Here is a 22,570-nt window from a genome sequence, read left to right as displayed (position 1 = left end):
AACGGCCCCGGCCCAGGAACGCGGGCGGCGCGGGGTGGGGCGGGGAGCGGAGGCCCCGCGGAACTGTCGGAAAGAGCCGAAACTGCCCCGGAGGCTGCCGAAGGCGGGCGCCCGGGGGGACCCTCGGACGGTCGCCGCCGCAGGCCCGCGTCGGGACGCCGCTCAGGCCGCCCTCCCCTCACGGCTCTCTCGCCTCCCGCCCCCGGAACTTTCCACGGTTTCCCCCTTCGCCTCCTTCCCGACCCAAGTTTTACTCCGAAAAAGCCTCCGCGGCGGGCGGCCGCCTCAGCCGGGGAAGTCCCGGGGCGGGGGGCGGGGCGACGCCCTGGCTTGGCGCCGGGAGCCTCGCGCGCCGCTTGGGGGTTCCCCACCCCCGCCACGTCCGCGGGACGCCCTGGCCGGGTCCGCTGACGAGTCTCTTCAGGTCGGCGGAGCAGCCCGCGTCCCTTTCTGCGGCTGTGGCCAGCCGCGCCGCCGGGAAATCTTACTGCCCAGGACTCCCCGGTCTTCGTGGTCAGATCCCAGCCCCGGCAGCCGCGGCTGACAGTTCGGTGCCGTCCAGCCGCCGTCCCGCCTGCGTGGAGCGCTCACCCCCTGGCCGCGGTCAGCAGTCGGTCAGGACTGGCCGAAGGCTGGAAGTTTAGACAAGCAGGGTAGAAAAGATTCACCGGACTCTATCCTCAGAGTCTTTGGAGGCCAAAAAAAGCTGAAGGGCCCCTGGGTCGGCCTCATGGATCAACCTGAGCGGATCTATGTGCATGTCTGGTGAGACAGCACATGCACGAAGTTGTTTTGGTTTTTACACACGTTTATTCTATCAGTCCTAGTGCATGTAATGGAGTGTAGAAGAGTGCTACGAAGTCATCTGATCCTTGGGTTTTGTTTTTTTTTTTTTAATATTTATTCATGCATACAAGAGCTGGGGTACAGGCCAGAGATGCAGAGGGGTGAGAGGATTCACCAGAGACAGAGTGGGGAGCAGAACAGGCAGATCTACTGAAATACACTGCTGAGGGGAGCAGCGGGCGAGGCAGGAGAGGTCTGCTGTGCCATGTGGGTAGCTCCCTGGCCCAGGATCGAACTCCTGCTGCAGAGGCTGCGAATTGCTTCATAGTGCGGTGCTTAACCCCTTGCGCCACCAGGGAGGCCCTGTTCCTTGTTTTTTAATGTCGCACTGGATCCTCTTGAGGACAAAATCCCCTGGAGCCCACTGGCTGGTTAATAAGTCCTAATTTAATCCAACATTATTGTTTACAGATCTAAAGAAACAAGGCTAGTTAAGGTACTATACCATGTGTTGCTTACTGTTAAATCTTCCAAAGTCTGAGGTACAATGGAAGCAAAACATTCAAATAGCTGTTCTCCATCAGTTAAATTGACATAAGTACACAATGAGTGTTACTTTGTTTTAGGCATTAGGTCACTTACAAAGAGTAAAACATGATCATTATCCCCCACCCCCACCCCCAGAAAGCATTCAGGTGTAAAGGAGAATAAAAGCTATTAAATAATTAACTATAATAACATGATAAGAGCTGAAACAGAAAGTGCAAGGTGGTGTAGGAACACAAAGGAATGAGTGACTAATTCTTTCACAATTCCTATTCCCAGATAGAGAAGGAACAGGATAATAGGGACCGTATGGTTAACAGAAAACATTGAAGAGTAGGAATTAAACGATTAAAATTCCAAGATCTTATTCCATTATGACTGATTTCACCTACCAAAAGTCACTCTTGGAAACTTTGTAGTTTGTTAGGAAAGCCAGGATGCCTCTCCTTAGAGAAACCCTATACCAATGAGAGTTTTTACAGGTGGGTATCCCACTCAAAGAGAAGGGTGGTGGATTAAGGAGCACACCAGGTCCAATCTATGAGAGTTGTTAAAACAACATCAAAATTTTAATGAGATGAAGAATGTCAGCGTTAACAGAGCTCCTCAAAGGGAAAAGTCCTGAGAGTGGTTGAGAGGAATATTTAGTCCCTAGGGTGGAATCAGGATAGGCTCCTCACATGGATTTTACTCAAAAAAATAGCAGCACTCCAAGAAGGTGTGGTCACACAAAGCATGTCTTGCTGAGTGGGGTTTGCTGGAGGAGATCATGGCCCATGTAACTATCCTTTCTCCATGCAGCACTCAACCTCTCTATAAAAGCACATTGAACAAATGTTTCAAAAATGCTTTTGACGTGGTTTACAAAAAGATTAATTTTATCACTGTTCTTTAGGCTACATATATATTTTCTATTTTGTATGCTTCACAATAAAATTGGTTTGAAATCATTTCTTTGCTTTGAAATAGTTACAAATTGTTTAAAATCCTTCTGTACATTATATTTGGAGGAAAGGAAATGCTGTAATAAATTCAACATATAATACTTGTGAGCTACTCTGAAGAAAAAAAAAATCAAATTTCTGAAGTGATTAGAGCAACTGCCAAGGATTATAAAAGATCATTTTGAAACAACAATACAAAATACCATGTTTCAGTTCAACCTTCAGAAAATTAACTTACCCCAGGGTACCTAATGATGGAGTGGCAGCTATCTTTAGCTTAACTAAAGATAAATCATGACATAATCTTTACCCTTGCATATGAATTCTGCAGATATTTAGCCTGACCTCATTGATGTTTTCCAATAGATCTTTAGATCAGAACTTAACGTGTGCTTTTTGGTTTATTTCGAGTTGATGTTTTGTGTATGAAGTGATTGATTCCCAGAGTTCATATTTTTGGTAGGAAGAAAATGAAGCCGAAGTTAAACCTTAATCTGATGGATACAAAAATTTTGCCCATTATCTTAGAGTCTTGATAATCAATGTCTATAATTGAGGAACATGATTTTTTTTAAGTCTCTGTTTATTAAGCTAAAGCAACAGGGCCTCCCCTGTGGCGCAGCGGTTGAGCACTGGTTTGCAAAGCTGCCCGCAGCCTCTGCAGTGCTTGTTCGATCCCCGGCTGCTCCCTGGCCACTGGAGGAGGGTCCCACATGGCGCGCAGACCTCTCCTGCCACCCGCTGCTCCCCTCAGCAGTGTACTTCGGTCCTTCTGCCTGCTCTGCTCCCCGCTCTGGCTCTGGTGAATTCTCTCACCCTCCCACGCTTCTGACTGTACCCAGTGCTTGTATAAATAAATAAATCATAAAAAAAAAAGTACCTAAAAAAATTATAAAAAAAAAAAGCTAAAGCCACAAACCATAACAGGCACAAAGATCAAAGGAAGATATAGATATTCTTTTCCCTTTGCTTGGACTACCTCTAATACCTAAGAATATTCGTGTTAGCAGTTCAAACTGTGTATCTTAGAAAATTAGTTTCATGGGATGCTAAATAGATGTTATCTGAGGAAAAAAAAAAAAAACCTATCCCAGGCTCTAATAAGCTTGGGAACCACTGGATAAAATCACATTAAACAGTTTTCTTCAAGTACTTAATATGGTATATGGTTGGTTAATAGTAAAGGGAAAACACCATACAGGACGCACCTCTCCCCAAGGAAGCTATTTTCTCCCAAGACTTCTGTGCAAATTAATGTTCCTTTGAACATCCATTCTAAAATGTTCGATTAAAGGGATTTGATTAGGTTAGCATTTCCCATTTTACAGTAACAAAAGTGAAGTTCAAAGACATGGATAACATATGCAGTTCAATTGTGTATTGGGTATTTAGAACTGGGAAAGGGCTTAAATTATCAAAGATTTAAGTGTTACATCACAAAATTAGTGACAATATCAGAACCAGATTCAGATTTGAAACTCTCAGTTCCGTGCTAATACTCTGCAGGTTTATTAAAAACAGTTGTGTGTGAGACACACAACTGACACTGCTTCACTGTAAATTGATTCATGGAATTTCAGCATGCTCTTATTTTTATACCTTGTCACCATTATTAAAAACTTGATAATGCTAGCCTCTGTAAAATGTTTTAAGGTTTACAAAACACTCTCAACACCTTTTCACATTTGATCCTCTCAACATCTTTGCAATAAGGGCATCATTATCCTAGTGTAACAAATGAGGAAATTGAGGTTCTAAAATATTAAATAAAATATTAAATAATAAATAATAGTTTAAAACAAATTTAACTAAATGGTAAATGTCCTGTTATTTGCATTGTAAGAGAACAATCCCTGCCCTCTGGGGGCTTTGGTATAGCTAAGGAGATAAGACTTGTAAACATGGTACAGAGAACAATTACATGGCTACATGTGAGAAAATGCTTGATAAAATGATACAAACTGGACAAGAATGCTGAAAGAATTCAAAGGAGAAAGATTGCTTTGGATAGAATTAATCAGTGAAGTCATCACTTAGGGATAAACCTTAAACTGGATTGTAAAATGTGTAGCAAAGAGGAAAAAAAATCATAGGAGAGAAGAATGACGTCAACAAAGGGCACGAACATGAGAACAAAGAAACTCACCCATGGAATAAAATTAGAGCTTGAAGGAGATGACTCTGAAATTATCCATCTCTTAGCTATGGAAGAAAAATTAACTAAGAAGCAATGAGTTCCCAGTCATTGAATAAAACAGTAATGATACCATTTGCCTGAATTAAGCAATTATTTGTTTTCCAACCCAAGTTACAAAGAAAATCAGTAAACTCAGAGTCTCAGCTCTAGACCCCGGGAGTGAAAGCAATAAAGAGGGACCAAGTCCAAAAACAGCAGCGATGGTATGGAAGCGGGGGCAGAAGGGGTAACATGATTGGGAAAGATATCAACAGAAGACATTTATGTTTCCCCCATACCCAGCCCCTTCCATTCCTGATACTAATTCATCTGAAAGATGCCTGACCTATGCAAGCTAAGGACGATGCCCCTTTGAGTGGCCCTTGCAAAGTCAGGCTCACATACTAGCTGGGTCACTACCCTGCAGAGGATATTCCCCACAACCTTTCTCAGCCCATAAAAGGGACTAAGGTCTGACACAGAGTAGGTTACAATGATTCCCTTCCAACTCTCCCACATGGAGCACTGCTCTATTCTGGTGAATCGCCATTAAGATTTAAATCGAGGAAATCCAAGTTCTTGCTTAAAGTTATAATAGTTTGCAAATAAACAGACTGACCAGGCAAAGTCCAAGTGAGAGATGGGGAGAAATAACTTGGGATGAAGAGGAAAAGGAAATGGGCAATGCATTACTGAACTAAAACTCTCATTAGGTGGGAACACTGTAAATTTTCTGCTAATGGTGTTTAAAACCCATCTTAGCAAAACCATCCACTTAGTTGAAAAAGTTTCAATTCCTTGAAGTAAGGGAAGGGGTTGGCAAGGAACAAAGAGAAACAAACAAAAAAATCACCCAGTTTCTCAGGATGTGAACTTCAAAAATCAAAGTGGCTTGGGTTGTGTGTTGAAGCAAAGCTCTAACAGTTAACAGAGGACTCTAACTGTCCCAGAGTCTCCTAGACCTGCTTCAATTGGAGTTTACCCTGAATAACACCAAAATCCAACTTCACAGTAGCTCTCTTCTCCTCAACAAAAGGGGAAAACTGAATTCTGATAATGGACCTGCTAAATATGTTCCACTTCCAGATCCTAAAAAAAGAATTAAAGGACATGGTGTATCCTTGTGACAGCCTAACAGCTCCATCTGCAGTTCCTAGATAATATTGCAATGAATACTAACCTCCTAACTTACTAAGACTGCACGTTATTGTTGGGCCTGAAGCAATCCGCAGCCACTGCAGCACGACTGGATCCCGGCTGGCCAGAGAGCAACCTACATGGTGCAGCAGACCTCTCCTGTCTCGCCCAGGTGCTCCCCTCAGCAGTGTATTTCAGTCAGTCTGCCTGTTCTGCTCCCCACTCTGTCTCTGGTGAATCCTCTCGCCCCACCCCGCCCCACCCGCATTTCTGGCCTGTATCCCCGCTCTTGTATGCATAAATAAATAAATCTAAAAAAAAAAAAAAAAGACAATAACGTTGTTACTGAAAAAAAGAAAACACTAAATTCAGGTCAGAGTCCTCAAAATCTGCTGGGTCCTAAAATAGAAGCAAACATAGCTTTCATAGTGCCTAGGAAAGACCTAAGGACCTCAGTTGGCTATAAGCTCAATGAGCAACCAAAAAAAGCTAGTAAATTCTAAAGATTGCTTGATTTAATGGATGATATATTGTCCAGACCTTGAGAACTTAATAGCCCCACAACACCCTGTTCTGTCTGAGCACATCTGAAAATTGCGTTTAGTTCTGGGCACAATTTAAGAGCAATATTGACAAAAACCATAAAAATGTTCATACCCTTTGACCTAGTAATTCCACCCATGGGAATTTATTCTGAAATAATTCAAGAGAATAGATGAATTAGAGACATGAAGATATTGATGCAGCATTTTTATAACAAATATATCCTAAATGTCTCCTCAAAAGGGAATATTACATAACATTAAAATATAATGTGTTATTTGAAAAAATAAAATAAAAAACATATAATGATAATGCATGCTACAAGAATAAATCTTGAAAACATTATACCAAGTGCTAGAAGCTAGACATAAAGGGAGACATATTGTATGATTCCGTTTATATAAAGTGTCCAGGATACGCAAATCTATAGAGACAGAAAGTACATTAGTAATTGCCAGGGGATGAAGGCTGAGGTTTCTTTTTGGCGTGGCGAAAATGTTCTGGATCTAGCGTTGATGGCTGTACATGATGAATGCATACTACAAACCTCTAAATTCTATACTTTGAAAAGGTGAATGAAAAATAAAATGGAAGGGTGAATTTTGTGGTGTATGAAATATACCTCAATGATATAACATATACATAAATGTAAAATCTTCACGTATATGCTTATGAATCAGTGAGAAGGAGAAACGACAAAATTCTGTCCTTGATATGATTCAGTTATATAAAAGCTAATTACATACATTTATTGACAAGGTCTAGAAAAGAACATGAATAAATGAAAATGGTTTGATGAAGGAGAGAGAATTTTTTTATTTGGGGATCATGGCTATTATATTGTTGCTCCAGAAATTTAAAGATTTTTTTCCCAAGACAGTGTCCACAAGAGGGCAGACAGAAGAGGACAAAATAAACCACTGATCACTAGCCTGGGTTGAAAAGCGAAGAACCCAGAATCCAATGTTGCAACAATCTTAAAGGTTAGTGAAGACCACCTTCCTCACATTGCAAGGAAAAAACTGAGGCCCAGAGTGTTGAAGTGGCTTAAAGTCAGAAGGCTGGTTACATGAGAGGCAGAAGTAGAACCCACACATCCTCTTTCTGTCAAACTGAGTGCTTCCTTAAACAAGGGGATATTTAATCTGGAAAAGGGGAGATTTAGAGAAATATGAGATACAGGGCAGGTTCTTATCAAGAAGGGTTTTTTTTTAATTGGTCTTTATTCTTTGTAGGAAGAGATGGTAGAGCTAAAAAGAAACTACAGGGAAGCAAATTATAACCAAATAAAAGATCTTCTTAACAATTATGGATGGGGGCGACCCTCGTGGCTCAGGGGTTAAAGACAGCACTATCAAGTTACTGCCAGTCACTGAATTTGATTCCCCAGCTGGCCAGGGAGGTGGCGGCCCACATGGCACAGCAGACCTCTCCTCTCTTGCCCACTGCTCCCCTCAGCAGTGTATTTCAACAGATCTGCCTGTTCTGCTCCCACTCTGTCTCTGGTGAATCCTCTCACCCCCTGCACCTCTGGCCTACACCCCAGTTCTTGTATGCATAAATAAATAAATCTTAAAAAAAAAAAAACAATTAAGGGGCCTCCCCGGTGGCACAGCAGGTTGAGCGCAGCGCTGTGAAGCTGTCCACAGCCTCTGCAGCACAAGCTCGATTCCTGGCCGGCCAGGGAGCAACCCACATGGAGGCAACAGACCCCTCCTGTCTTGCCTGCTGCTCCCCTCAGCAGCGTATTTCAGTCAGTCTACCTGTTCTGTTCCCCACTCTGTCTCTGGTGAATCCTCTCACCCCCCCCCACCTCTGACCTGTACCCCAGCTCTTGTATGCATAAATAAATCTTAAAAAATAATACCACTTTAAAAAAATAATAATAATACCACTTTTTAAGAGTACGTATACTATTCAGAGTCCACTTCCCTCAAAAAGGGAAGTATGAGGGATATATACACAAATAAAGTGTGAAGTTACCTAATTTTAACAACATGTTCTTAGTCTCCAGGCTTCCTGATGTATCCTGGGATATTTCTTTCAAAGTTGGCTAGTTACTTAGGGATTAGATAAAGCCCCCTTGAGGTGCTCAAGCTACTGGTTTTCTGGGGTCTCCCAAAAACCCCTGTAAGGGCACATGAGCTATAAAATCATGAATTTTTACATGAGCACCAATAAAACAATGTCACTTATTCCTTTTTTTTTTATTTATCCCTTCCTCAATATCCCAATGTACTCTACACCAATTATGACACTGACTTCAAAACAGTGAACGTGGCACTTTGATATCTGTGCACGTGTTATTACTGCCCATCAGACAGTAAACTCCTAGGGAACAGGGTATATAGCTCAGAATCAGATCCCAAGTTTTGAGAAGATCTGAGAATGTAGCCAGTCCACCTACCTATGTAAAGTCTGAGGATTTTCCACAAAATTCCTTCAATGAACTACATCTCACAGTTAAATAACCTTGCACTCTCACTTACTATATACCAGGGGTGGTATAAAGGTGTATAGTCTCTAAAAGATACTTCATTGGTTTTATAATATGTCTTTCATTTTGCTATCTGGTTATAAGAAAAGTCAGGGCCTCCCTAGTGGTCTAGGGGTTAAGTCTCTGCACTGTCACCATGACGGCAGCCTGAGTTCAATCCCCCACCAGGGAGCTGACCCACATATGGCACAGCAGACCTCTCCTGCTCCACTGCTCCCCTTAGCAGTGTATTTGGGTAGATCTGCCTGTTCTGCTCCCCATTCCGCCTCTGGTGAATCCTTTTACCACCACTCCCACCTCTGGCCTACACCCCAGTTCTTCTATACAAAAATAAATAATAAAATCTTTTTTAAAAAAAGGAAAAAAGTCAGGAATAAAATAGTCAAGAATTCCAGAATTCAAAACACAAATATATTCTTCTACCACAATAGCTCTCTCACCACTGTAAGGTTTTCTCATCTCCACTGCAAGCAGTCTCTTTAATGCTACTGGAATGTCCCACATGGACAGAGCTGGGCTGGCACAAGCTTCCCTGCTCTGCCAGGAAGAGTCCCTCCTCAAGGGGAAGTTTCTTCTCATCTCCAGGACGCCCTGGGCTGACTCAGGACTTCATAAGCAGCCTGAATCTCCAAGAAGTGCTTCTGAGCTTCCTCTGCTTTGTGCCGGTTATGGTCAGGGTGCCAGACCTTCACCAGCTCTTGGTATCTGCGGTGTATTTCTTCATTTGTTGCCCCTTCTGGGAGACCCAAAACCTTAGGGAAAGCAGAAGTTGACAAATTAGAATCCTATAAATTGTCAGGGCCTCTGGTTCTCTCTGTGCTAAGTCAGATTTTGGTTATCTCTGGAACTGGCTTCTACTTGCCTATAGGAAAAGGTCAGGTTGGAATTCCAATATGTAGAAACATGGACAAGTTATCATGGCAAGAACCAGGACTTGCCTTTAATCATAGCTGTTCATTTCCCAACATGGAACTTCACAACACTGACAAAAGCTCCTGCTTGCAAGAGAAATAAATATATATGTCCACCAAAGACATGTACAAGAATGTTCACAGCAGGGCCTCCTGGTGGCACAAGCGGTTAAGCACCGCACTATGAAGCAATCTGCAGTCTCTGCAGCACAAGTTTGATCCCCGGACGGCCAGAGAGAAACCCATATGGCGAGGCAGACCTCTCCCGTCTTGCCCCCTGCTCCCCGCAGCAGCGTATTTCAGTCCGTCTGCCTGTTCTGATCCCTGCTTTGTCTCTGGTGAATCTGCTCGCCCCTCCTGCATCTGTGGCCTGTACCCCAGCTCTTGAATGTACAAATAAATAAATCTTGAAAAAAAAAAAAAGAATGTTCATAGCAATTTTATTCAGAATAGTCTAAACTGGATACAACCTAAATGTTCAATTAACAATAGAGTGGATGGGTAAATGGGGGTATAGCCATATAATGGGATTCTATAGGACAATGAAAACAATTTGCAACACATGCAATAATCTGAATAAATCTCACAAAAATAATGTTGAATGAAAGAAGTCAGACACCAAATAGTATGCACTACATGATTCTACTTATATGAAGTTCAAGAATGGGCAGACCTAATCTATGATATTAGAAGTCAGAATATGGGCCTCCCCTGGTGGCGCAGCATTTGAGCACTGGGCTGCGAAGCTGACCACAGCCTCTGCAGCACCAGTTCAATCCCTGGCCACCGGCGAGGGTCCCACATGGCGCGACAGCCCTGTCCCGCCATGCCTGCTGCTCCCCTTAGCAGTGTATTTCATCATTCTGCCTGTTCTGTTCCCTGCTCTGGCTCTGGTGAATTCTCTCACCCTCCTGCGCTTCTGACTGTACCCAATGCTTGTATAAATAAATAAATAAATCTTAAAAAAAAAAAGATATTAGAAGTCAGAATAGAGGTTACCATGGAGAAAAGGCATATAGATTGGGATGGCACAAGGGAACATTCTTAGTGCTGGAAATATTCCACAGCTTGATCTAAGCAGTAGTTACGTAGGTATATATATAAAACCAGTGTAGTTTATATGTGTTAAATGATAAAAAGGAAATAATAAACACATATATTTTACCCACTCATTATCAGAGCCCTGCACCATCACCCAATTACACAGAAGTGCAAAGAAGCTAGGACACCCTTCTCGGGACTAACTAAGCAGGCATGGAAACAGTACTTCCACACAAGGGCACCTGCTCCAGTAATGTTCAGCCTACTCCCGGAATCATCCCAGATAGAAACCAGAGGGAAGAGTGCCTTACCTGGTAAGCCAGCTGATGCTTCTCATCCTGAAAACTGTGAACGAACTCATAGAGCTTCTCCCACTCCTGGAAGGAGCCATTGCTGAAACCAGGATCCCCCACCAGCAGCCTCCAGACCCGGTAAGGCAAAAGGAAGACAGACTCCAAGAAGCGGCCAAGGAGAGGGAAGAAACTGAACCAACTCAAGAAGAAGCCAAGGGTCTCTGCCACATAGTGGAGGGTGGCAGCTGTGTTGCAGAGAGCACTGTACACCAGGGGGCCCGTGAAAGCAAGGTAAGCTAAGCCCAGGCGGTAAAGCCGCACACTGAGTGTCTCTGACACCACAGTTTTATAGCGGCGGTGCTTCTGGGCTGTAATGCTGGCAACCACGCTGATGGGGAAAATGGCTGTGGGGCGACCGTAGAAGATAGGGGAAGTGAGAAATGCTGCCCCTAGCGTGTTCTTCACGTCTGAGGTCTGGTTGCCAACAGCAGCCACCAGCAAGACTCCTAGGCCAACTGCCAGCGGGAGGCCCACAGCATAGAAATTGGCCATGAAAGAAAGACTAATGAGGGCCACAAGACCAAAATACATGCCCACCATCACCTGGGCTACAAAACGAATGGGACTCAGAGGGGGTGTCTGTCCTGAGTGCTGCCTCTGACCCTGGGCTCTGTTTGCCTGATCTACAAAGCTTGGGAGCTTCCAGAACTCCCAGAGCCAGCCTAGCCCACCTCCTCCCAAGGTAAGCATCCAGAGCAGCGCATGGCTGTCCCGCCCCAGGTACAAATGGTGGAGCCCTGCAGGGCCCCCTATAGCCCAGAGGGCATAGGTCACCAGGAGCCCCTTGGCCATTCTCTAGGCAAGAGTTCTCAGAACCAGTCCAGGAGCACTTGACACTGCTCACACTGCAGAAATCTGGGGTCCTCTGTGAAAATCATGGCAGTCATGGCCCCAGAGTTATCCATACACCTTAAGAATGGAAAAAAAGCAACTGTAAGACTATATGCAGGGGGGCCTCCCTGGTGGTGCAAGGGGTTAAGCACTGTGCTAGGAAGCAATTGCAGCCTCTGCAGCACAAGTTTGATCCCCGGCCAGCCAGGGAGCAACTCACAGGGCAAAGCAGACCTCTCCTGTCTCGCCCGCTGCTTCCCTCAGCAGTGTATTTCAGTCAGTCTGCCTGTTCTGTTCCCCACTCTAGCTCTGGTGAGTCCTCTTACCCCCCGCATCTCTGGCCTGTACCCCAGCTCTTGTATACATAAATAAATCTTTTTTTAAAAAAAAAGACTATATGCAGGTCCCAACACAATAACCATTTCTTCCAATTATAATGGAATTAGATCTTCCTGAAATGCCGATTTCTCCACATCCTTTGGACCAGCACCTCAGGTCTATTTCTTACAACCAAAGTGATGCCACTTTGGGGGAGAATGTTTTAAATGCTCTCAGCTGAGTAACTGAGAACTCGGCACACAGGTAAAAACACAGACGCTTAGATTTTAGAACTCCCCTCAGAACACTGACCCCCAAATGCCACTGGGGCAGCGGAGCAAATAGAAGACCCTTCTAAAGTGCCCACACATTTTAAAAGACCCCGGTACCAACCATTTTTCCCGCCCGACTATGGCCGTCCTCAGGCTCTTAGCCAAGGTCTTAGCCCCTCTCCAGCCTTCCCCTCTCTCCACAGATGAAATCTTCCCCAACTCAATCTTGAAAGAAGCCCTGAATTCCCTCCACTTAATCAGCTCTGGAAAACTACGTTTCGACCTAGACCCTGGCACCCCACATTTCAATCACCTCTTTCCAGGGCACACTTGCAAAGTCTCTCCAAAGGGCCTGAATTATTCCCTAGAAGACCAAACCAGCTGCCAGAACCCGCTAGCCCCGTGGCGAGCAGCCGTACCTGGATACCCCGGGCCCCAGGCCGGGTCATTTCCTTTGACCCCAGAGTCAAGATGGCCCCTCTCCGCGCGCCCCGGCCGCCCCGGTGGACTTTGACTTTCCGCGCGAGCCGTCGCGGAAGTCGGGCCGGCCTCCTGGGCCAGGCTCCTCCCCAAGGCCCTCCCCGGGCCCTCGGGGTCACCTTTCAGCCTCCGGCTCCTCTAGCCCCACTCCCGGGTCTGGCTCCCTAGGTTTCCTGTCGTCCCGGCGCTTTCCGCCCCCCGGGCTTCGAGGGGCTCCGCGGGGCTCCCTCCCGGCCGCCGCCTGCCCCGCGTCGCCGCCAGGTGGCGCTGCGGCCCGCGGAAGGGCGGGGCTGGCGCGTCCCCAGACTCACCTTGCCAGGGTGAGCCGCCCCGAGCGGTTCCCTGGAAATGCAAAAACAAAACAACGCCCGCCCCCCAACAAAACAAAACAAAGCAGGCCGTGGAGTGCCCCTCGCCACCCCCACAAAGAGAGGGTGCCTCTGGCCTGACCTCAGGTGCACTGTCCTCTTTCTCTACTCGTTGCCCTTCGAGGCCACCTGAGCTGACTCCACCTTCAGTTCCTCTAAGACAGACACCCGCCGACAGCCCGCGGAGAGGGGACCCCCCAACACACACCTGAGTGTGCCGAATGCCCCGCCTCCGAGTCTGCCAGTCGCGGGTCACTGTACCTAGGCCTGAGCCTGAGATCTGTGGAAACTCCCGAGTGGGCGCCACGGGCCTGCTGTGTCCCGCGGGCTGCGCGATGACAACCAGGGGCAGATTAAAATAAGAGAGAAAAGAAAAACAGGGCAGAAGTTGAGCGGGTGAGGGGAGCGCCCAGGCCCTTGCAGAAGAGCTAGGCCAGAGCCCTCCCGCCACCCAGCACCCTGTGGCCCCGCGGGGACAGGCCCGGGACGCGCGGTGCCTTCAGGCCGCGCCCTGGGCGCGAATCCTGCCCTGTTGTTACGTGACCTTGGCCAAGTCACGGCTTCCGAGGCCGGTGCTCTCCTCTGCAGGGGAAAGGCCCGGCTGTCCACCGTCCCCGGGCTTTCACTTGAGCACGGGGGGAGCCTGGAGGACCTTCCCAAGTACCTCCCCCAATTCTGCAGAGCGCTTCGGCTCCCTCCACGCTCCCAGGCCCTCCGTTCTGGTCGGGGCCTGGGAGGGAACCGGCTCACCTTAGTTCCCCCCGGGGCTCGTCGAGGGGGAAGGGTTGGGAGGGACCCCAAGGCTGGAGCCGCCAGCTGGGGGCGGGGGCGGACAGGGGCGTTGAATAATGAATGAAACTTAATTGGGCCCGCACCGCGCGCCGGCGAGCTAAGCTCGGCAAACAGAACCGGCGGCGGCGGCCGCCAGTGGACAAACAAACTCGCTCCGGGCTCCCGGCGCGGGCTGAGGGAGGCAGCGGCGCCAGGGAGAGGGAAGGGGCAACCCCGGCCCCCCGGACCCCTCGGTCGCCAGCTCCGAGGCCGGACAAACCCGGGGCGCGGGGGCAGCGCTGGCCTCCCGGGGTGGGGAGCCCCAGGGCCAGCGAGGGCGGCGAGGGCTGGGCGAGGAAGGGGCGGGCGGTGCGGCGGGGGCGAGGGACCCGCCGGCGGCCGCAGCGCGAGGGGAAGATGGAGACGCGCGCGGGGCCGAGGGATGGAGAAGTGGCGCCGGCGAAGCGCGCGGGGCGGGCCCGGGGGGCGCCTGGAGAAGAGCCGTCGCCGGGAGGAAAGCGAAGACCGATGGAGGAACGAGCGGAGGGAGGCGCCAGGGGCCGGGAGAAGGATGGGAGAAGAGTCAAGGAGAGGGACGGGAGGTGACCGGAATGAGAACGAGCGGGCGGCGGGGCGCGGGGGGCGGGCGAGGGGGCGGCGCCTCCCCTGCCCGCCCCGGCGCGCTCCGGCCGCCCGCACTCACTTTGTCACAATTACGGGGCCGTCACTCGGCCCGGATTGTTTTCCCCAAATTGTTGTTCTATAAACTGGCGCGCGGTGGAGAATGGGGGGTCGGGGGGGGGATCTGACGATTTAAAGCAGGAGGGGCGCGCCTGAGCTTCGCCTGGGGCGGGTGGTGCATTTCCCCGCCGCGGACCCGGGGCGGGCAGGTGGCTCCAGAGACCCCGGCAGGAATTCTGGCCGCTGATCCGGCTTTTAACCTCCCTGGTGCGTCTCGGCCTCGACTGCCTCGACTTCTCCAGCAGAGAACTGCGAGGACTGGGGGCCAGGAGCCACCGAGGCGGCTGTAGGTGGGGCCCAAACTTCCCGCTCCCCGGTTCTCTTCTGTTCTTTGCCGGCCTGGCCCCCGGGGAGGGCTCCCCCCACCCCGCCCGGCCGTCCCAGCGTGCCCCCGGGGGCCGGCGCCCCCCGCCGCAGGCCGGGCTCCCGCCCCCGCCAGGTCTGGGCCTCCCCCCGCCCCGCCGCGCCCCCGCTCCCGGCCCCGCGCCGCCAGGCGTCCCGAGCCACCGCGCGGTCCCCCGACTCCGCAGACATCTGTTGCGCGCCCGCCGCGAGCTCCAGCCGCGCCAGCCTCCCCCGCCCCCGCCACCCCCGCCACCCCCCGCCACCCCCCGCCACCCCCCGCCACCCCCGCCTCCCGCCCCTTCGCGTCCAGCCGGGCCTGTCGGCTTCGTGACAGCCGCCGCCGAAGCTCCGGCCCCGCGGGAGCGGCCGGAGAGGAGCCGCCGCTTGGCTGGCTCCGACTCCGGCCTCCCCGGCGGCTGCAGGGGCAACGGAGGTGGCGGCCGCCGAAGCGAGACCAGAGCCCGCCCGCCCGAGCCCGCGGCGCAGGGGGGCGCGGGGCGCGGGGGGGAGGGGCCCTCGGGCCGGCGGGGCGCGGGGCGCTGAGGCCGTGGGTCTCCCCATGCCCTCGCCCGGGAGTCCAGCCTGCGCGGGGACCCGCCCGGCTCCGCGCCCCCCTCCCCCAGACCCGGTGATTTACACGCGGGCTTGGCGCAGCGGCCGCTTCCCAATCAGGAATATCGACCCCGGGCGGGGGCCCCCGGGCCGCATCGATCCCTCTAAGGCTCGGGATTTAAAAATGTCAAATTTGCCTTTTCCAGGCCGGCGGAGGGAGCGGGGGGCCTGGAGGAGGGCGGCGTGGAGCGGGTGGTGGACAGCGGGGCATCGACCGGGCGCCTGTGCCCTGAATGAGAAGCGACCTGGCCGGGGCCTGGCCCTGGCACTGTGGGACCATCCTTGGGCTGCAGGAGGAAGGAAGCTCCTTTTCCTCCCCCATCCCCTGGGCCTCCCTGTTGCACTGATAGTCCCAGGGGAAGAGGCTCCAGGGGCACCAAAGAAAGATGCAAAATGTAGGGATACACATTTGGAAGGTCCCGACATGTGGAGATATGTAGACACGAAGAGGGGTGCAGAGACAAAGATATAGAACCCCCAAGACATACCCTAGCTATGAGGAAGAGCAACGCAAAGGGAAAGTGGCTGAAAGACACACTACACAGAACAGAGGACCAGAGATCCAGATCCACACGGACTTTGCTTTGCAGACCCAGAAGATTCAGTACTGGGAAGGAGGCCAGGCTCAATTTTGGGGTGTGTTTGAGAGTTGGAGAGGAGAGTGCAGGCAAAGCAAGGTGAAGGAAGAAAGTTATTAGGGAGAGGAAGTGGAATAAAATTAGCATTATCCTCCCATGCTGTCAACTAGCAACTGGACTTGAGATTAAAAAAAAGGTAAGGGCCCCTAGGGTTGCTAGCCCAGACCCAGAAGAAAGAACTCTCTTGGAGTTCTGATGATCTGCCCCTTCTCTTCCTGAAACCCACCCTCCTTCTCCATGACCACCTCCTGGGGGGTGGGTTAGGGGGGAGTCAGATGGGCTAAGGATCACATCTTATATTGGAGATGGTCTGTGTATGTGATGGAGAGTGTGTGTGTGTAGGAGTGTAAGACTAGATAAATTCTAGTAGTAACCACTTTCTTCCCCAAGATTCAGCAGTGGGTCTGCAGACTTTGGAAACAACATGTCCGGTTTTCAGGAAGCTTAGGGAAGAGATGATATTCAGGAAGAGAAGAAGCACCAGCATTGTCATGGTTAATGTCTAGCCCCCACCCAAAGCAGTACACCTCAGCTGTCACCACTGTGCTCACTGCCTTCCTTCAGGACTGAGACAGAGAGCTAGCTGACAGCAAGTGGTGTGTGTATGTGTTGGGGCAGACACAGGGAGAAGCAGCGACTCATCTTCAGACACACAGCGCACACTTCCTCTGACAAAATCAGGCTGACGGATGCCTTACACTGACACGAGGTGACTGACCTCCATGTGGGACCCACACCCGCCGATCCCTGTCACACACACCACCGGTGGGTATACACACCTGCACAGTTCCTCCCAGGTCAGGCTGAGCTGTCTAATCTCAGGCCTGAACACATCCTTTCTTGTACTAGTCCTTACGTTGCTTAACCTGAGAAGAGGACTCAGGTCCCACCTCCCACTTCTCAAATCTTGCAACCAGGGCCAGCTCCAGCCACCCAGAGGCTATTCTCAAGGAAATCAAGATACCAGAGTCCAGGCCAGGAACAAGGAGTTGACCCAGCGGTGGGGCTATTAAACGTCTTCCTTACTCTCCCTCCTGCCACTGGCCTCTTTCCCAGCACGTCCACTCAAGGCCCGCGCGGCCTGCCGCCCGCCTGTCAGTCGAGTAATGAATGCGCGCTCTGGGGCCCGGCCCCCCCCAGAGTCGTTCATCACTGCCAGCACCGCCCACCTCGCCGCCGCTCGCCGGGAAGGCTAAGCGGCCCGGGCGGCGAGAACCCCGATCTCCCCCACCCCACTCGACCACTAATTGTCAGATTGAGATGATTTGTCAGCAGGGAGCTAGCGCCAAAGAGTTCGCAGTAAAACCCGGACTCCTAGAACTTCCTTTCGGTTCCATTCAGACCCAGCCTTGGAGCTTCCCTGGCTTCGATGTGGACCGGGTTGGGTATCACTTAAAAGACTGCAGAACAGGAGCGCCGTGGTCTTCTCTTCCGGCAGGAGACGCACGGTCTCCAAGCCTCGGTTTCCCCACGGGGCGGGTCCTGCGCGCGGGTCCCCGGTGCCGGCCCGGTTCGGGGCTGCGCGCCGCGGCTCCCAGCAGAGGGCGCGTGCGGCCGGCGCGCGGGGTCCGCGCTGAGAGCCCGGGGCGGTCATCCCGAGCCCGCCTCCACCGGTCGCCCCCGGGCCTGGCTCTGCCCGCTCCCCTCCCGGAGCCTGCGGCCTGGCGCGCGGGGCTCCGGCGGGAGGCGCCCCCGGGGCAGGTGCGCGCGCGCTCGCCCGCCCTGGGCGCCCAGGCTGCGGCCCCGCCCGCGCCGCCTCCCCAGCCCGGCCCGGCGCTCCCGGGCGGCCGGCTGAGTGACGGGCGACCGGTGATTATGCGGGGGGGGCCCGGGGGCGCCGCGGGCGGCTGCGCTGACCCTTCACATTTCCGATCCGCCGGGACCCTCATCCATCCGAAGCTGCTCTTTGTCTGGCCGCCTAATTGCCGGCGGACAGGATGGATGGCGGGACCGACAGCCGCGGAATCCCTAATAAAGGCCGCGGCAGCCGGGGAGGGAGCGCGCAGGGAGGGGGAGCGGGCTGGCAGGGATGCAGGAGGTGGGAGGAGGCGCCCGGCCGCCGCCGCCTTCCCGAGCCGCTGGGCGCAGCGCACGCGGCAGCCAGGCCGGCCCCGGGTGCGGGTCCAGGAGCCGGAGGCGCCCGGCCTGGGAGGTGTGGGGCTGCCAAGTCTCCTGTTCCTCCGAGAAGAGGACAGAGCCAGGGGCTCCCGCAGAAGAGGCGTCCGGGGCCGACCTCCCCGGCCGAGCCCTCGAGGCTTCGGGCTTGCGCTGCCCCCCGGGCTCCCGGCTCTCGGCAGCAGCGCCCCTCCCCCGGCGCCCCGCGCCACCCCGCCGCTGCTCGCTCACCTGTCGGTCTCCCCGCGCGCATCCAATATCCCCTCCGAGAAATGAGGGGTCTGACAGCTGTCTGTGCGGCCGCTCGCCACACTTCATTAACTGAAGGCTGGAGCGGGCGCACGGCGGGAGTGAGGACGCAAAAGGAGGTGCAGCGGGAGGTTGGGGCTCGAAGCGGCACCTGGCCCGGGGTCCGAGGCGGTGGAAGTAAGTCGGCGCTCGCTCTGGCCTAGCAGACACCTCAAAAGCAACCTCCACCTCCTCCCGGTGGATCTCCGCTCGGGCCGGCCCTCCGAAGCCAGGCCGCGCGGAGTTGCGGTGCCAGGGGCTCCGTGGGAAGCTCTAGGTCAGGCGGTGCCCAAGCTCCCTGTCCGCGGCCGAGGCCAGCGCACCCTTTGCGCAACAGGGCAAAGTGCCCCGCAGGCTCTGGAGCCGAGACTGTTTTCCCACCCGTGGCGGGAGGAGAACGATCCGCAGCCCTCTCCACAGCTCTTCTCTCTCCCTTCCACCTCGGGCACATTTCCCTCTGGCTGTCTCCGCTCTCCTCTCTTGCTTCTGAATAGTTCTCTGCTGCTAATTTCAGCCAACACCCTTAGCTGACATGAATGAGCACCTGTTGGGTGTCTGGCTCCATCCCACGGGGGCAGAAGGGAGGCCACACTGAGCCCAGGCCCAGCCCTGCTGGCCTCACACAGATCTCCCCTGAACTCATTCGAATCTCAGTGCTTATTCTGCCCTGTTTCTTTGCCCTGCCCACTACCTCTGCTGACATTTCTCTTCTCCAGAGTGCCCACACCGAAGCCAGGAAACCAGGACTTTCGTTCTAGGGCTGCCACTTATTGGGCGACAAAGGACAAGCCATTTCTCCTTTCTGGGCCCTAGTTTACGCATCTTTAAAATGAAAACAATATATCTGTCTCTCCGGGGTGCAGCCAGGGTGCAATCTGCACTTGCATGTGAACACCCTGAAATACTAAGCCCTCGATAATGCCACTTCTCCCTTATATGCAGACCCCTGCCCTCTTTAACGACCCTCTTTTCTCTTCACCATCAGGGGCCTGGTTACAGGTAACCCAGCCTGCTGCCAGTTCTGTGTGATCAGAAGCTAAAAGCAGGTGGGGAGGGGTGTGTGCAACATGCAGACGATGGGAGAACCACACTATGAATGACCCTGAAAGGTCAGGAAGGAAAAAGTGCAAGATTAAAAAGTATTGCCTTGGATCTTAATTTAACATTAGCCAGCTGGTTCCTTTCCTCTTACAGTTGAGGAAACTGAGGCTTGTGGGAGTTACACTGCAAGTGACAGGAGCAGATCACACTGGCAGGATCTTCCATTCCCTGAACGCTTTATTGCTCAGCTCCTCACCGCCTTTCTTCCCTTGAGGCGGTCCGGGTCAGTGGCAAGGGATATAGGAGAAGGAACAAAAGGGGAGAACCTCCAAGGAGTCAGGACCTTTCTAACAGACTTCATAAAATTTTAACATGAAAACTTGCATGGAGTAGAAGGCACATATTACATGCAAATCATATGCTAATCACATGCAAAGCCAAAATCTGGTCCTCAGAACTCTGGCACACCTGGCTGTAAGCCCTGGGGGAAATTCTGGGGAGATCTGGGGGTTCCTAGGCAGGACAAAGGTTGGGTTTCATCTGGGAATCATTTTAAGATTGGAGAGGAGTCAAATGTACACTTTGGGATGAGGATCAGTATTAGTGCAGAGTTCAGGGTGGCAGTTAAGCCAGGATTCAGGCAGGATTTAAAGGCTGTGCCTTTAAAGCGGGGAGCCTAAGAGACTCATTAAAAGCTTCCTTTCCCCTCTCCTTCCCCCCATCAGGCCACCCCCACCTCCACTTCCCCTTCTAAGTCCTACAACATACTCTTCTCTTGCCACTTCCCATTCCCAACCACGCCATTTCCGAGGCTCCCAGTGTGACTGCCTGAGCAGCTCTGGGTAAATAGTTCCAGACCCTGGCATTTCCTCATGGGTCTGGATACTTGACTTCTGGCCCAAGAGCACTGCCTGGCCTTGACCCTACCCAGGTCCCTCCTCGGCCGAATGTGACAGCTGCAGTGGAAGCAATAAGGACCTGGTGAGCTGGCAGCTTCATTCCAGAGCGTGGGGAAAGAGCAACAGAACATGAATAAATTCATGGAGCTGGCCCCTCAGCTCCCGGTGAGCCAAGCCTGCTCCCCCCACCACACATACCCGCTGCTGCCGGCAGCCCTGCTGGTCACCGCAGCTCACAGCTTGGGCTGGGGATGGTAGGAAAGGAAAGCTCCCGGGAGAAGAGGGCTGGGACCTGAAAGGAACCTGGGAGAGGGGCTCAAAAAGAGGGCCTTGGTGAGTAGGATGAGTGGGGTGGGGAGCAGCACTAGCAGAGAGGCTTCTGATAAGGGGAGGGAGGTCAGGGGGAGAGGGAAGAAGAAAGGAGAGGAGTGGCAGGAATTGGGGTCAGGGGAGCTTGAGGAACTAGGGTTCGGGTGGCCCTTGAGGGCCCTGTCCTGCTCTCTTCTCTGACCCATCCATCTATCACCCAGCCTGGGGGAGCAGATCTGGAATTAGCCATGCATGGGACTGACATGGCCCTCAGGCACCCCCCCCCCCAGACAAATGGTGACAAAGACCTTGAATAAAATTTGTATTTATGGTCGGAGGAGGAGGCCCTTCCCCCACAGACTGCCAATCCTTTCTCTCCCAATCCTTTCAAGCATGTAGGAAGGCCTGTTCTCAGCAACCTCTTTTTCCCTGCATCACTATGGAATGGGAGGTGCAGGGAAGGGGTTTGGGAAACCAGAGGTGAAGAAATCACCTTCCACTAAATAATCATGGCCTGTATGCTCCATGCCCTCCACTTTACATGACATATTCCTATGCATTACAGGCCTGGCTTAGCCACTCCTCTCTAAGAAGGTCCTTTGCAGCTGTCTACCTCTAGGGTCTGCAAACATCCCCACTTTTGCAGTCCTTGGATCCCTTCTTCTTGCCTCTGACCCTGGTATCCCTGTGAGCAAGAAATTTCCCCCAGAGGCGCCAGGCCCTTAGGAAGGACGCAATCACTGCCTTTTTCTCTGTGCTCCGAACCCTCGCAGAGAGAGAGCGATCAAAGCTGTGCTCCCTCTTGGTCACCCTGAGCTATGACAGACACAGTCATCTCTCACAGGAGAGTGCCTGGCACTTAAGCTGCATTTTAGTTACATTAATTTGCATAACCAACTTCAAACCCTTCCCCCAAACATTTATTATTTGGGTCCCAACTCCTCTGGGTCTCCATCTAAACGCAGACCTTTGAGGAAGGGGAAAAGGGGAGCTCCCTGGGGTCTGGACAAGGTATGGCGCTAGGGTAGGCCCCAGGGCAAACGGGGCTAGAGCTGCCTTCTGCCTCTAGCCTGAGAGATGGCATTCCTGGGGCCCCAAATTTAAAAAAACGAGGAAGGAGAAATACAAAACCCCCCTTCAAACAGCCCTCACGATACACACACAAAGACAACACACAATTCACAGTCCCACTCACCCAGGGACACACAAGGCCAGGGTCCCATGGTCACGTCCACACTTGCCAGCAACTGTCACAATGCACAGGCCCAGAGCCTGCCACTCTGCTGGAAGAACAGCCCCGCCCTGAGTCTTCCCACAGTTGATATGTCACATTGGAGTCCGAACACGGACCTGGGTGTCTCTCTGCAGCGCACCATTTACATTTCTCTCTCGATCTGTCAACCTGTCTTGCTTCTCTCTCTCTCTCTCCCCCCCCTCCCCCTCTGGGGCTGTGAGTCTCTTTTAGAAGATTTGTCTCTGTCTCTGCATCTCTAGCTGGATTTCTGTCTCTGATTTCTCTGTGTCTCTCTGCTTCCCTGTCCCTCTCCTACCTGCCCCCCACCCAGGCTGATAATGTTTTTTTCACTCCAACTCGCTCCCTAAGCCTCT

At 52.0% G+C, this 22,570-nt stretch overlaps 1 protein-coding gene across 3 annotated transcripts; it reads right to left on the bottom strand.

The window, feature by feature from the left end:
* Positions 1–9,025: 9,025 nt before the first annotated feature.
* DNAJC22 (DnaJ heat shock protein family (Hsp40) member C22) lies at positions 9,026–13,966 on the bottom strand. 3 transcript variants are annotated; one of them, XM_054696824.1, is made up of 4 exons: positions 13,954–13,966; positions 13,412–13,531; positions 10,893–11,843; positions 9,026–9,381 (listed from the first exon to the last, which is right to left on the bottom strand). In XM_054696824.1, exons 3-4 carry the CDS (start codon positions 11,724–11,726, stop codon positions 9,205–9,207), a joined length of 1,011 nt encoding a protein of 336 aa, XP_054552799.1. In that variant the 5' UTR covers positions 11,727–11,843; positions 13,412–13,531; positions 13,954–13,966; the 3' UTR covers positions 9,026–9,204. The 3 variants fall into 3 exon arrangements, with proteins under 3 accessions (XP_054552799.1, XP_037371260.1, XP_037371259.1); XM_037515363.2 differs by lacking the exons at positions 13,412–13,531; positions 13,954–13,966 and adding an exon at positions 12,955–13,042; XM_037515362.2 differs by lacking the exons at positions 13,412–13,531; positions 13,954–13,966 and adding an exon at positions 12,775–12,825.
* Positions 13,967–22,570: the final 8,604 nt, after the last annotated feature.

Source organism: Talpa occidentalis, unplaced genomic scaffold (assembly GCF_014898055.3).
Source record: "Talpa occidentalis isolate TD23 unplaced genomic scaffold, MPIMG_talOcc4v2.1 talOcc4.16, whole genome shotgun sequence".
Taxonomy (NCBI): Eukaryota; Metazoa; Chordata; class Mammalia; order Eulipotyphla; family Talpidae; genus Talpa; species Talpa occidentalis.
This window is presented reverse-complemented; position numbering and strand designations above follow the sequence as displayed.